The 16,526-nt window shown below is 32.6% G+C and overlaps 3 protein-coding genes across 3 annotated transcripts; 2 read left to right on the top strand and 1 right to left on the bottom strand.

The window, feature by feature from the left end:
- The first annotated feature begins 1,424 nt into the window (after window positions 1–1,424).
- Window positions 1,425–3,185, top strand: LOC104735870 (uncharacterized). The gene is made up of 2 exons (XM_010455738.3): window positions 1,425–2,236; window positions 2,898–3,185. The coding sequence occupies exons 1-2, from the start codon at window positions 1,508–1,510 to the stop codon at window positions 3,012–3,014; spliced, it is 846 nt and encodes a 281-aa protein (XP_010454040.2). The 5' UTR covers window positions 1,425–1,507; the 3' UTR covers window positions 3,015–3,185.
- A 314-nt stretch (window positions 3,186–3,499) lies between these two features.
- LOC104735869 (uncharacterized) lies at window positions 3,500–5,192 on the top strand. The gene is made up of 3 exons (XM_010455737.3): window positions 3,500–4,033; window positions 4,244–4,312; window positions 4,415–5,192. The coding sequence occupies exons 1-3, from the start codon at window positions 3,701–3,703 to the stop codon at window positions 5,045–5,047; spliced, it is 1,035 nt and encodes a 344-aa protein (XP_010454039.1). The 5' UTR covers window positions 3,500–3,700; the 3' UTR covers window positions 5,048–5,192.
- Window positions 5,181–5,926, bottom strand: LOC104735868 (uncharacterized). Its single transcript, XM_010455736.3, has 2 exons — window positions 5,545–5,926; window positions 5,181–5,450 (listed from the first exon to the last, which is right to left on the bottom strand). The coding sequence occupies exons 1-2, from the start codon at window positions 5,689–5,691 to the stop codon at window positions 5,358–5,360; spliced, it is 240 nt and encodes a 79-aa protein (XP_010454038.1). The 5' UTR covers window positions 5,692–5,926; the 3' UTR covers window positions 5,181–5,357.
- Window positions 5,927–16,526: the final 10,600 nt, after the last annotated feature.

Genomic DNA, 16,526 nt, shown 5'->3' on the forward strand with positions numbered 1-16,526 from the left:
TGTGTAATGACTTTGTCTACAGAAGTTACAAAACTCAAAAGTAAATATTAATGATGATGGAAATTTATAATAATAAAAAATAAATTCTTTAACGACTTCTGCATATGTTACACTTGTTAAATGAAAAATTCGTTGCTTTTGCCATGAATAATTCACTAGCTATTGCGAGCAAGCAACCTCCACTAGTATCTATTTTATCATTTTCCTCCCTAGAAAAGGACTTTAAACTTGTGACTTGTATAACACACATCATCTTCTATTTTTCTTTGATCTTTTCGTTTTTTGGTTAATTACAAAAGTTTGGTAGTTTACTTAAATGTAAGGGAAAAAAAAACACCAAATATATAAATTGTAAAAAAACATTCATGTGTTGGTATCAAGTTTGTGCTTGAAGTCTCTTCCTCTCTAGCTCTCTGTCTATCTAGAAACATCAATAAAAGTGATTCTACAAGACCACCAAAAAAATTAGTATTATTTTATTAGAAATTTAAATACCAGCCTAGGTAGACGTCTTAATCCATAAACTTGAAAACTCAAAACTGCCATTCAGTTTTTCAATTGCAAAATTTATAGTACGAAAGATTCTTCATAATTAATCATTATCTATCTAAAATCAAAGAGAACAAATAAAATATCAAAGGAGAGAAGGGACCTTGTCAAAAAAGAAGACAATCGATACTTGTTAACGTGGGGTCCTTACTAAAATGGCAACATCTTCTTTTGTCACTTCATCCGTAGATAAGCTCTATATGACTTATATCGCCGCCCACGTCTTCAAATACATTAGCTTTATATTTCCACAGTTTCACCAATATAGTATATAATTAATACAAGATTATTTACTGTCTTTGCAAGTTATTAGTATGTTCTATTATCAATGTTGGTTGCAGTAAGTTTGAGGGTGAAATATATGCTTTTTTCCGGTTAAGTGTATTTTGACTTCTCAATATACCTTTTTTTTTTTTTTTTTTTTTGGCAAACAAGAGATTTTGACTTCTCAATATACCAATCATAATATTATATTATATCATGGTGAAAATAACGTTTAGCTTAATTACATCTATTTAAACATCTACGCAAAATACATACATCTTCTTTGAACAATTCTATTGAATAATTATCATTTTTAAAAATCACTAATTGCCGACAACCAAAAAATCACTAATTAACATTTAACACTTTGATAACTTAATCTAGTTTAACAGTGACAACACTAAATGCGTCAATCTCGCATGTACCTACTCCCATAGTTAAATCAACCATTTAAGAGTTTGCTTTTTCCGTCTCTTCTTCTTATTCTTCTTCTATGATCATCTATCTATTTAAGGATCTAGATACCACTTCAACAACGACGATGGAGAGAGGTCTCTCCTCAAAATTACTAAAACTCTATTAGCTCCAATAATTGAAAGAAAAAAAAAATACGCTCACCCAAAACAAAACTTTTCAAAAGTCCTCTTTTTCTAAAACCCTAATCGGAGAAATCAATCAACAAAACTAGGAGGAAATGGATCTAGAAGAGTGGGAATTACTCCCTAGAAACAACTACGAGGGTCTCAATCTTGATCTTGATCTTGATCTCGGTCATGACGAGGATCATGAAGCCAAGAAGATGATGAGAAACACCGAGAAAAGCTTCGACAATGATTACTACATCTGCCCTATACAAGATCCTGTCGTAAAAACAGAGCTTCTTCATGAGAGATCTAGCGTGGTCCCCACACAACTCCTCCAGATTCCCATAACTTGGGAACCTTTATCCCCCGTGGACGACAAAGATCACAAGAAGTACCAGGATCCGGATTTTTCGGAGCCAGAACCGGAACTTTTGACGGAGTCTCTTCCGTCGCCGAGAATAACCTTCAAGAAAATGAAGGAAACCGAATTTGCCGACATGAAACTAGACTCACCACCAGCGAGGTTCACGAGTCCCCTGCCTCAGCAGAACGATGAGAAACATTCCGATTCAAGAGGGGAGTACTATGATGAGATCGTGGGATCAGAGGCTAAACAGAGTAGTGACTTGAGTAGAAAGAAAGAAGTTGTTTGGGACGAAGGTAAAAATATGAATCTGTGGAAGAAGGGTCTCAATGGAATTGGAGCTATATGTTCATTTGGTATTGCAGCAGCTGCTGCCACCATCTGTGTATTCTTCCTTGGACACAACGGTAGCGTCCAAGGTTGTCGGAACAAGAACCAGATCCTCAGGTTCCAGATTTACTCTGATGATAATAAGGTAACTTCTTACAGTTATGATTCATATTTCAAGTATAATTTTTTTTAAAAATTATCTTGATTGACATTACTGTGTTTAGTGTTTCTAATGTAAAATATCTAGGTGCTTTGATAATGAACTACAATCCGATGAATCCTTATTCACAAGAAAAAAAAAAAGAAGTAATATGAGATTTTTGATCTATTTTGAAAAATGAAAACTAGACCAATGGTGATTAAGTTTAGCAAACTTCTTTTAGCTAGTGGTGTATTATTAAAGTTAGATATCAGCTCTATACAAATTATTTACGTGTTTGGTTGGATGGGCTGTTGATTAGAGAAGTTTTGTTTGTGTCTTTGATATACCGAAAGTGATAAGGATGCGTTTGGCGGTGTAGCCTATTACGTGTCTAAGGGAACAACAATCAATAATTGTAGAGACGATTTTTTTTTTTTTTCTTTTTCTTTCTTTCTACGTTTTGTGTTTATCTTTTCTTTTGCGTCACCCTCACACTTAGAAGTTTGAACCAAAACACGTTTATAATTAATAACGTCATTGTTCCTTACATTTGCTTTACAAGTTATATCATATGCGTATTAATCTATATCAGCTAGGGACTTAAAAGATGTTTTATGTCTGTTTTTGAAAGTTAATTTATATGTATACATAATTTTGATGGCAGCGAATGAACGAAGTAGTGAAGCATGCAACAAAGCTAAATGAAGCAATCTCTGTGATGAAAGGTCTTCCGGTTGCAAGAGCTCAGATTTCTTTTGGAGGATACTACGATGCACTTTAAATCATAGCCAACCCGTTTAGAATAACTAAATCAGTACACCAGATCCAATGTCTTCTGCTTAAAAAATTCAACGCGTGGTTTATAGCTTATATATTTATGAATTTAGGAACTTTAATAAATAATGTCTGTAGATTTTATATTCTTTGTAATAAACGAATGCATACGAGACTAGGCCTACATTAGTACTACATACTACATCAAGTTATAGTTAACCGCGAACGACGATGTTGTGGATATACAATATACAAGAGGAAAACAACAAGATAAAATACATAAGAAAAATATAAAGTAAATTTAAATCCGCATAATGCAACAACATGTATCATGTGGGTTTGAACTTTGGTGATGATACAATTTCACCAGGTAACATATTGTAGTCTTTGGGTGAAACAAATATATTTGTGAGTAATGAATGTATCAATTAAGCATTTAGTTCCTTGGGGGTTTGCATACAAGCTTGTACATCAACAAAAATAGATTAAGCCCAATAACGAAAGGCCCATTAATAAGGATGACCCAAAAGGATCCGATAATCTGACCCGCCAAGTAATATTTAACGGCCCTCCGTCAAAGCCGTTTCTCTTCTCTTCTCTTCCACCACTTAAGTTAACGTCACTGGTCCGTTGACAAACAGACCTGTGTGGCTGTGAGCCCTGTGACTGGTCAGTGTGGGAAGAAAGAAGATAATGCAGACTCAGCTTCTGGTTGGACCCATCCCACTCAAGGGCTGCCGTCGATTCTCATCCTCCTCCTTCTACGGCGATCTCCTCCCTCCGTCGTCTAAATATTTCGGCCGAGACCTACAACAACACCACCACCACCACCGTCGAAGGCACCGCGACGGCAGATCTCGCTCTCACCGTAATCGCTCGAAAACCACAATTACTTCTGCCGCGTATTCTTCTTCGTCTTCGGCTTCTAATACCGGCGGCGGACAGAGCCACTACGCTGTTTTGGGGGTAGCTCGTTACGCCACACAAGTTGATATCAAGAAAGCTTATCGCCTGCTCGCTCGAAAGGTAAATTATGTTTTCTTTTGCGTCGTCGCTTCCAAGAAAGCACCCATTTTGCAACGTTGATTCGATTGATTTTTGATGGAAATTGAAAAAGTTAAGATCTTTTGTGTTTGTATGAGAATCATCTAGAGAGTTATGTATGCTCCTAGTTTACTCAGCTTTGTTTTGGGTTATGTTTTGTGACTGTATTCTTCTTGTGGGTTGCAATTGTAGTTCCATCCTGATGTGAATAAGGACTCTAGAGCCGGAGAGTTATTCAAGACCATTCGTTGTTCCTACGAAGTCGGTATTTGAGATTTGCTAAAATTCACAAGTTCTTTTGAGTTGTTGTTGGGATCCAGTGTAAGATCAACTGATGGGAGTCTTTATTTTGGTTTGCAAAAGGTACTTTCTAATGAAGCTGCAAGGACTCAGTACGACCGAGCACTTAAAGTTGAAGAGAATGCAAGGTTCCACAGAGTGAAAAGGCAAAACTACACCCCTGAGGTTGAAGATGCCATGAAGTATTACTACAGCTGGGCTGAGAAAAGACAAAGATCCAGACACGAGAGGTTCCACGGACACTATTCTACATATCCAAAGTCACATTTCTACGCTGAGACCGAGCCACTAGAAGAAGACGAAGCAGAAGAAGTAGGAAGAGCACAAGACCAGCGAGACTCCTTTGTCGAATCTCTAAAATCCACCTTCTTATCGATGTTTCTTCTTTACTCGCTCGGCTGTCTAGCATCTCTCACATTTAGCACGTTCACGGCTTTGCTCGACAAGGAACTCGACATGGGTTACAAAGTTGGTTTCATGATCGCATGGATACTAGGTGGAAAAGGTGGCATCCTTCTCACTCTGTGTCTAACGTTCGCAAGCTGGCTGTGTGGGAAAGCAAGCAGCAGCGTTGTGGTTCTTGTGGTAGTGGCGATGTGGGTTGGCTCCAATTTAGCTAGACATGCTCCTCTTCCACAAGGTGCTCTTCTCACCCTCCTCTACATGTCAATTAAGCTTCAAGTCGACTCAACCTGAATCGTATTCTACCGCAGCTTCTTCACTACGTTAGGTTGTAAATAGCTAAATTACTTGTTCTCAAGTCCAATATCCCTTGAGATAAGATGTGTTCAATGGTCTGGAGAAAGATTGAATAGTAAAAGAGAAGAAATTGCTTGAAAAAGTTACAAAAGACTCCATTTTCATTGTTTTCCAAGATTACAAATCAATTAATCAATCAAAGTTACAAAATTCATGTGAAGGATTCATTATTAAACTCGTCTTCTGCACAAAGAAGAGAGACCCAAAAAGATGAGATCTTTAGTGTATTCATTGATCATCATCGTCTTCATTGAGTACTCTCTTTCATCTCCTTAAGATTCCTCCAAAGGTATCTTCCGCTAGCCATATCGACGAACACCCAAAACCCATTCTCCATCTTCTGTTAAAATTCACCAATTGAAACAGAGAAATCAGAACTAATCCCCCCAGAAAATCAAAAAATTTCAAGAAATTAACGGATAAAAAGGCTTTACCTTTTTGAAACCGAGTCCTTCTTTCTCATTCAATTCGACAGGCGAGTCGTCAGAGATGAGCTCCAGCGTAGAACTAACCGTCTTCCATGCGAAATAGCCGGCGAGTACAGCTGAGAAGAACACCAATAAGAACCTCAACGGACACATTGGATGAAAGATCAATTTTGGAATCTGATCTCAATGCGTTGAAGAAGAATGAGAAAGCTTTTTAGGGTTCGTGAGATTCTGGGAAACGAATTGTGTGAGAGAGAAAACAATATGAGAAATTATTAAAAAGGGGGTATGAGAGATTTGAGATTTTATTTACATATCTTCTCCATCTCCATCCACTACGAGAAAAAGGAGACGCGTTTCTGAATATTTCAGCAATGTGGAAAAATTGAAGAATTGGTGTTTTCATAATAGACGTCAATAACATAAATGTTTTATGTGTTTTACAAATTAGCCCCAATACTTTTAATTTTTTCCAAGGAATCCTTGATTTTTGCTAAATTTGTCTTGGATGAAAAACAATTGAGGGGATGCGTTGAGGTAAACTATGGAAAAGTAAGGGGTATATATGAAAATATTTACTATTTTAATGTGGTAAACGAAAAGAAAAGACAAAATACTTAAGTAAGTGTCTAGAAGAAGAAGAGGCTGACCTCAACTACCACTTATGTAGTTGTATTATTGTATCATATTATCACGTATGATGAAGTTTTTGTCAACGCGACGCACACAATTATAGAATTTGGAATAGCTCTCTTCTCAGAGAAAACAAAAAGTCTACTTCTCTTTTGTACAAAGTTGAGGGGCGTTCTAGAAATTGTTATGATACCGTATGTAAAAAAATTTAGCTCTAGTTGTCATATCTATCGATTGTGTTGGTTATGTTTGTGTTCCAATGCAAATTTTTGTTTGATAAAAAGAAAAAAATGTTTTTTTTTTTTGAACTAAACCGGGTTTTCATTCAATCAATTAAGTAACAGAGTTTAGACCGGCCAACAGGCCTTCTTTTGCCAGAGCATCGGCTCGACGATTGAAATCCCTAGAGATAAAACAGAAAACAGCAGAAGCAAAGGCAGTGGATAAATTCAGGATGTCGTGTAGAACCCTGTAGAATTCCTTGACTTGGATCTCTTTGTTGATAGCTTTGACAAGGGTTAGCGAGTCTGAAGCGAAGGATACCGATGTAAGGTCCGATGCTCAAATGTGAGGTCCGATGCTCAAATGTGAAGCGAAGGATACCGATGTAAGGTCCGATGCTCAAATGTGATCTTCTAGCTCAAATGTCATGGAAAATAACTAAAAGTAACCTTTTCCATCTTTTCATGGGAGATGTATCAATGGTTTATGTTTTCGCTAAGCCATAATGAAGTAACCCTTTTTTATTTATATGAAAGTAAATATCATTAATCAAAATGAAAGGTTTAGGATATACATAGTGAATAACCTAAAGGATTGAAACCTTGCCAAAAAAAAAAAAGATTAAATACCCATACAAGATTAAATAAGTCCTTAGTCACCATTTTCTGTAGATACCTTAAACACTTGTAGATCAAAACCAATACAAGATTAAATACCTTAAACATCCACACTGAAGCTAAATTAATACATAAAAGAACAAGTATCCACACTGAAGCTAAATTAATACATAAAAGAACAAGTAAATGATAAATTATAAAAAATTCTGAAGTATAAGGCGGATATTTAAATAACAGATTCATCTATTACCTTATTTATTCATACAATTGATTTATATAATCCAAAAAGACAGATTGATGATGGACCTTTAATTGAGTTTTCGGACTGGAAAATCGGATTTGGCTGAGAAAGTATCCGCTAAATCAGATTAATTTGGTGGAATCAATTTTTTGTGTAGGGGACAACTCTCTCTCTTTGTCTTTTCTTCTTTTTTTTTGTTTTTGTTTTTTTTTCCAAACAAAGAATTGTTAAGGAAGATTAAGTGATAATGGGTATCAATTTTTTGTTTACAAAAAACGGTCCATCATTTTTTTTTTAACTAGTCATATCTTCGAAGGTATAGAGTATGTAGTTAAGATCCGGTTCAATTTTTATTCGTGAGTTCGCCCTAGCCCTTTTTTCTTTCTGGCACAACCACCGAGATCTGCTTCCTCGGCGGCGCCGAACCCGATCGGCGTCGCTGGGACTTGGTTTCTTCATCTTCGTGGCCTCCTCTTTCTTTGCAGTCCACTCGCTTTCCGTTTCAGTCCTCCCGGAGATATGCTGAGATTCCAGATATCATCTTCGCCGTTGCATCAGCTTCAACCATCCCTTCTGCCTCCGCATCTGGCTACTCCCCTTGGTGAACCCTTTACATCGAGCCCTCACCGCTTTGGTATTGATCGAGAGATCCTCCAGTGTCCCCTAGGGCCGGCCCAGTGAAATTTGTGGCCCAATACAAAACAATTACTTTTTAATGGATTTTATAGATAAAAAAATAAAATTGAAACTAAATCTTAAAATTTCAGAAAATGAGGCATATTTTTGCAATAAAAAAATAGATAAATTTAAAACTTGAGGCCAAATCTATAACTTTCATAAAATTGAGGCCTATTTTTGCAGTAAAAATATTTTTTGAGGCCTATTTTTGTTACTAAAAATCTCAAAAAATATGGAGGCCCAACACCCATGTGTCATAAGAATGGGTGAAGGGCCGGGCCTGGTGTCCCCCTAGGCTCGGTCTCCGTCTATCTCACCACCCCTTAAGCTGTCAATTATCACATCTTACCGCTCCTCGGATCCAAATCCTCTCACCAAGTACTTTGCTTGGCTGCAGCTGGACAGAAGCTCTGTATTGACGTCGGCACCGGTGAACCACTTGACGAAGAAACCCCCCTCCTTGGTGGCCTCTGCTTCTCTTTCGGTAATCCTCTTTCCCAGGTCTATTCCCCAATCTTATATTCAAACCCTGGAAGATAGTTTACTTAGTTTAAACTATGGCACATCCCTGAACTGGTACCTAATCCGACCCCATTTTGGTGAAAGATATAGTCCGATCAATCCTGTTAGTTTTGATGGTTTCTGTTGGATCAAGTCGAGTCCATCTCGGTAGCAGAACACCTGAACTCTCTAGGTTGATTGATACCCATTTGTGTCGAGACCAGTGTGTACTCGGGTTTGGTCGAAACTCTACTTTGTCCCACCCTAAGCAAACCTTGGTTAGTTTATTGGTTTCATTAGTCCGAAGACAGTTTTTGAACTTTAAACTACCACTGGTACTAGAATGGCTCAAGAGTCCTTTGAAAACCTCGCTAATCGGTTACCCTAGGGATGATCCCGCTGTTGGAGTTTGTTTGGTGAAGCTTAGCATTATGATCCCAAATCTATGGAGTGGGGGTTACTGATGTTTCACCAACTCTCTACCTATACCTCACCAAATAACAAAGATCTTTAAACCGCAACTCAACTACTTTATGAAGTCTTTGCATAATTTCTTGAAGACTAGTGGCATTATGACCCTCTCTCCAAGGAGGAGTGGTTACCACAACCTCTCCAAGTCCCCCCTATCAACCTTAGACCATCAACTACATCTGTAGTAACCGGTTATCAGAGCATCAGCTCCCCTGCTCGACCCTTTGGCAACACAGCTTTGCCATTCTCATTTCCGCCAAGTCTTCGAAGTTTCAAGACAGTGGCTTCCTACTCCTTTGACTTGTTCATGGAGTCTGCATCGATTTGTCTTGATCTCACAGGTTCCATGCTGCTTTCTAGCATATGGCTCATAGCTCTCAAGCTCTTATCATCCAATGCTCCTATCTATCCTTGTACTTGTATTGTTTTATGCTTTGTTTTAGCTTACCCTCTATTGTACCCTAAACAATCATGGCCTTGTATGTTATTTTCTATCTAATGGAATGATAACACATCTTTGATAAAAAAAATAAAAAACGGTCCATCTACACTATTAATTTGGATATCAATATTAGAACATATTAGATTTTATATTTTTATTTTTGATTTTATGTGATATGATAATATGTAAAATCACTATAAATATTAGAGATAATTCAGAAAGAGAAAGATTTTATTTTCTTTCTATATCTATGTTAATTAAAACATAAAAATATGTATTTTTTAGAATTGGGCTACTAAAATATTGAAGAAAATTAAACAAAACAAATTGATTTATGGGTTTTAGACAAATAAACTATTTTTTATGGGCTCATTATAATAAATTGTATTAAAAACTGGTAAATTTTCACTACATATCTCTTTTTTAGTTAATGGGGGGGGGGGGTCAACTGACCCCATACTCTCTCACTTGGGTCCTCCCTATATTAATGCTATAAACATATAACAAATCTTTAAGATTAAATAAATAATGATTAATACCATAAATATATAATAGGTAGTTGCATTTTTAAATAATATTTGATGTACTTAATCCACATATTTTATTTAGTTCTATTTTCTATTTCAATATTATATAAATATTAGTTGCATACATTTAAACATTTAAACATATGTATATTCTTATGTTTACTAGGTTATTAATCTGCGCCACGCGCGGTATATGTGTAATGATTATTTTAATTATTTTAAACTTAATAATTATTTAAATAGCTATAAATTGATAGATAGTATGCAAAAGTAGTTTTATGTTTACATTTTTAAACAGAAACTAGATTTCAACCCCCGGTACACCGCGAGACAATTTTAAAAAATATATTTATATTTAGTTTGTTTGTTTAGTTAATTTTGTTTGGATTGTTAATTATTAGAACAATAATAAGGGAATTAAATACATAAATATGTAATTTATAAGCTATTGTCTCATTAAGTCACAATATTACCAATGATTTAATTGTTTTACAAAATTTTAGTTAAATTACCTGATTTAATATTTCTCATATTCTAATATTAGTAGTATTGGCCAAATAATTAAATGAGGATTTAACCCGTGTTTCAAGACCGAATTAATAATATTTTATATTTATACTAATGTTAATTCAAACCATCATGTATACATAGATATTCAATTTCTAAATAAAATATATACTGAATTAAATGTATGTCCTCTTGCTAAAGTTAAATATTTGTGAATATTGGTTTTCTAATCATTCTAAAATTGTATTTTCGGTTTAGGAAATTTATTAATGTTAATATAATTATAGAGATTATAACTTTTTTTTTGATAAATCTGTTGTATATTATTTAAATTTGAGAGATTCTAACATCCATAAAAATAGTTTTCGAGATTTAATGAGTTAATACTTTAATGGGTAGATTTGTTTTTAGAAAAATCATAACGTATAGATGTTGTTAAAATTTTTTGACAATAAATGTAACAAATGTTGGTCAATTTAAGAAAGTTTAGTATTTAAGTTTCTCTGCAATGTTATTTATAGAATTGTTTTATGGGTTAATGTTTTAAATAAAACATATTAAATAAGCAAAACCAAAAGAGCATAAACCAAAATGTACTTCAAAAATAATAATATAGATATTTCTTTTATTTATATTTTAAGTATCATTTATCATGTTTAAAAATGTATTAGGATACGAAAGAAAAATCAAACTACGATTAATTCATTTTGTTTTAAATAGATTAGTTTTGGTACAATATTGAATATTCATCTAACAAATGATAAAAATAATAATTTACTTGTAATTATTGCTACGGAAATTTTCAGAAATGACTATTTCTCAGTATCTCTTTTCAAATATGTCCCTCCTAATATTTCTTTCAAAAATGCTCAAAAAGTTTGAGACCTACCAAAATATGTGTGTAACCTTTAGATACAAAATTATCATGTGAAAATCTTATAAATTTTAGGCACAAATTATCTTGTCATCTCCCCACTAATTATTTCTGTTTTTTTTATTGTTTTCAAATTATTTTTCAATATCTTAATTTGATGATATTTTTAGTTTTTCAATGATATTCTATTTTTATGTTATAATTTGAAACCATACCAAAGTGGATTCATGTAAATCTTCTTTTCATACTCAATACTTAACAAAATTCCTAATAGTTAAAAATATATGTCATAAGATTTATGATTTTCCCCTAAAACATAAAAATGTGTATGTTATTTAGGAATTATTTTTACTTCATATCTTACTTCTTAATATATACCCACTAATCTTTTTAGCAAATTTACATTTTTCATCTAACTATCTAAAATAGTTTCTAAAATCTTATCATTTTAGTGATTAAAATTATCTACTATCTTAATTGTACGTTTATCCATTTTACCTTATGACTACTTTTTCTTTTTATAATTATCTTCATATGAAAAATAAGAAAACTCATAATTTAGTCAATGATATAATTAAATTGTGATTAGATGTTTTAAATTAACAACTTCTTATATACCAAATTCTTCTCACTCAGAAAATCCCTAGAGTTTAAATTGTCTGCACTATTTAATTCCTTAAATAGTAAATGTCAACTGCGTCGTCACCAACAATTTTTTTTTTTTTTTTTTTTTTAACAAACCTTTTGTCCATTTCATTTTTCTCTTCGAAGAGAGTACCGGTTACAACTGTAAATTAAGGGGTGCCTCCAAATGAGTAAGACCTGCACCAAAACCTTTAGACAGATGCCTTACAAACCCCAACAATGAGCTCATTAGTTTTGAAACCTTGCAAACCAAGTAATTAAGAGAGATTCTTCTTGATTCCTGGCTTGTCGTGGAGATTGCACTCTAGAGAAAGGATCTAAACGGCTTCGGATGACGACTTTGATCTCTTTTATCAAACTGAGAGAAGGCCTTGATACTGTTGTATGCAGCTTTGAGTTTCTTTCTTTCCATATCAGGTACAGAGAAGCTTGGAAAACCAACCTGAGGATTGCCGAAATATTTCTATTCCTGCAAGGACGCTTGAGCCAAACGAGAGCATCTTGAAATAACGGAGAAGGGTTAACCTGGGCTCGTGAGCAGAAATACCGCCAGATGTCTCCTGTAAAACCACAATCGAAGAACAAATGTTGACGGGATTCGTCATGCGAGTTGCAAAGCAGGCAGCTAGCCGAGACCTGCATCCCCCAACCTAACAACCTGTCTCTTGTACTCAGTCTGTCACCAACAACTTTTAAATGATTCCTACATCCTCACATAGTATATTTTCTCATGATAATCAAGTATCTACTCCATCATCCTTATCGTAAATGCATAACATAATTTCCATTTCTCATATTTTACCAATTAGTTTACTTACTCATTTTTACTATATTTTTTTCTTTACACTTATGTATGGAATTTTGTTTAAAATATTTTAGAATACTGTGATTTTCTTATATGATTGGTAAGAGTAGCTTGATAAAAATCTTTCGGAGAAAAAAAAAAAAAACAAACGAATTATAGGTTTCATAACATATTCATAAATAACACACACGAATTGATTAGAATTCCCAAGGAGTTCACATCTGCATGTCTTACTACACCTTCGTTGAATAACTATAATATATGTGTATATCATTAAAAGGATATCGTCCGGCATTGTAATACAAAATATATATAATCCCAGATTTTTATAGAACTTTCGAGCCAAAATATAATAATGGAATATCAAAAAACTCATATGATCAAAACTATTTATTTGGCTAATTGATAAAATAATGTGACAGGGATCTATAGTTATAGCTAAAACAAATATTTAGGGTAAACCATTATAATTCTTTCAATAAAGTTTACTTTATATTTTTTTTTTCCTTTTTGTAGGCATATTAAGCAATGGTAATCATAAGATTGAGATTACTAACCTCTAACTGTCCTTGACAGCAAAATTGATTTGTTAGAACCAGTGTTCAGGATAGCGCTAGGCGGTATGTGGGCGGTGACCCAGCGCCTAGCGCCTAGAACGCCTAGTCGGAATTTTAAACGTTTTTACGCGGTTTAGGCGTTTACAATATGAACATTATATATATGATATTATATGTAAAATTATATAAAAATATATGTTAGAAGAAATAAATAATAATAAATCATAAACTAAAATTAGTAAAAATACATTTATTTAATTTAGATTAATAACATATAAACATTTATAAATATTTATATGAATATAAAACTTAAAATTTTAAATATATGTAGTTAAAAATAAAAACATACATTAAAATAAAAATTTTGTGATTATAGGCGGTCTAAACAGTCGTCTAGGCGTCTGCAGAGTGCCTAGCGCCTAGACGGCGCCTAAGTGGCCGCCTAGACCGCTTTCTTGAACACTGGTTAGAACTAAAAAAAATACAAAAACTAAACCCTATTAAAATAAACAAACGATAAACACACCAAAAAAAAAACAGAATTCTTAATACCTTATAGATTTTTCAGTTTGGTTCCTTTATATGATCGTACATACAATTTCAAATTTTCAAATTATATATGATCGACATGTAGATGCAGTCTCATTCACAGCAGGAACATCAATGGTTTTGGATCGAAACTCACATGATCTGTAAACCAAAACATAAATCAAAATAAGCAAAACCAATTTAAAAAACATATTTATATTGATAATAAGAGCTCATATAACTTTTATTTTAATAAAAAAAACACAAAAGAACCAATTATAACTCATACTAAGAAATTCAATTATAATCATAACTCATACTAAGAAATTCAATTATAAAAGAACCAAAACAATACAAAAAACCCCCCACAATGTCAACACTACCTAACTAACCTAATGAATTTAATATCTAATGTTGTAGCCTAAGCTCTATATTTATAGTAAAAATATAGGGAAAACCGCCATAATAATTTTTAGAAATTTAAGATTATCTTTACAAATTTAAGATTATCTTCACACATATTCTCTCAATATATAAAATAATTAATATTTTGATAATGATGAATTCCAAACAATAAGCATGGTCGTGTTAAACTTTATAAAATAAAAGGTAACATAAATGTCATCATTTCAAAAATCATTTATCAATGATAAAACTTGTTCTAATTAGTCACTATGTTTCAAAAACAAATACTTTTTTAGACAAAAATATTATTTTGACTCGTTATACAACTAAGACATCATTTATGCAAATGCAATGATAAAACTTGATAAACGTGCATGGGTTGCAACTCGTTAAACAAATACTTTAATCATTTATCTTTATCAGTAAAACTTGTTATCTTAGTTACTATGTAGTCTATGTTTCAAAACAAATACTTTCTCATTATTAAATTAATCTGTGTGTGTGACTTCGTTCCATTAATTTCTGTTTTCTTTTGACTCGTTTACAAAATTAAAATATATAACCATTTGGGATTCATGTATGCATGTATAACTAGTGCATCTGTGCATGCATGTATAATAATAATAAGGGAGAAGAAAAAAATAATATATAATAATATATAATAATAAGAGAGAAGAAAAAAATAAAAGAATGTATACGTAAGAGCATCGTTACCGGCAGTTGCTCACAGAATATTAATATATTAAAAAATTAAAAAGTAACAAAAAAACAGGAAAGATAGTTAGAATGATTCTATTTGGAGCAATTTGAGAACCTGGCTGAACATATATTATTGGTCAAATTTTTATTTAATAATTTATCTATTTGTTTAATAAATCATTTTTTATTAAAACATTAAAATAATATTTATGAAGTACTTATGTGATGTGAGCATTCATTAGTAATGATGGTCTTAAGTTGTTCTGGCAAAAATCGATCCTCTTAATAAATAGACAGGTGTCGATTTTCTATTGGTTACTACAAATAAAATCTAATAAAAAAATTTATATGATTAAAATACATTTTTTAATTCTTTTAAAGAAACGTTAGAGAGTTCCTGGGGTAAAGATATGGAACACTTGCGGTTGGTTTGATCTTTAGTGAAAGAGAGCAATAATTCCTAATTTATCTTAGATTCATAGGAATTCTAAAATAAAAATTATTGGTTTCACACAGTCTCTCAATATATAAAAGAATTAATATAAAGTACTATATGGAAAAAGAAAATAATTAACGGTGAGTTTCTTCGTCTAATATGGCTATAAATATTGGTTGAATCAATGCTTGATTCTCACTAAAAAAAAAAAAAAAAAGAAAAGAAAACACATCATAGAAATAGAAAGAAAGAAAAAAAGATGAAGAAATGTGTACTTTATCTAGTATGGTTTCTGTTCAGTTTACTTTCTAGTGCAAATGCTTCTTAATTACGCGTGGGGTTTTACAAACAAGTTTGTCCCCAAGCCGAAGACGTGGTCGGAGAAGTGGTTCGCCAGCGATTCAAGACGAATCCTACCGTCACGGCGGTGTTACTCCGCATGCATTTCCACGACTGCTTTCTTCAAGTAAGTCGTTTTTTATTTTATTTTTTCTTTTATGAAAAAGGGCCCAACTTGTTTGTTTGGTCAAATTTATATCTTACTTAATATTTTTTAAAAAAACTAAAATTAATAAAACATAATTTTCAAAGAAAAAATTGAAAACTAGTTTTATCTCATATTTGAAAAGTAACAATATCTTAAATATATTTGTTTCATATTTTGTAATCTCATATTTAATAGTTTTACTACTTGTCCAACTAATTTTAAATAAAACTATACTAACATTATCATAAATTAATCAAAAATTCAAAGACGTTATTATGAGAAAAATTATTTGTTTATATAAAGGTGAGTATCTACAAAGACGTTAATTAAAAGTATAATTTATTTAATTATAATTTATAGTAATTAAATGTATAATTTTCTTAATTCTTTTCTTATAGAATTAGTAATTTATAATTACAATTAGTATTATTTTTATATACATATAGAATTAGTAAACACGTTCGCTTACCTCATCCTCCTTACAAAAAAAAATGGAAACTGAAGGGTGTTTACTGAAGCTGGTAAATTATAAAAACACAACAAAAAATAGAAATCATGAAATACTAATATGTATTATTACCAATTTACTTAATTTACCTGATCTATATAACGCATGATTGTAGGAGACGGAAGAGCAAATTAACGTTCAAAGAAGACGAACGAACAAATTAGAGAGTTTAAAGAAATTAAGCAAGATTTTGGAGCAATTAGCC

This window comes from Camelina sativa, chromosome 13, assembly GCF_030686135.1.
Source record: "Camelina sativa cultivar CO46 ecotype springtype chromosome 13, ASM3068613v1".
Lineage (NCBI taxonomy): Eukaryota > Viridiplantae > Streptophyta > Magnoliopsida > Brassicales > Brassicaceae > Camelina > Camelina sativa.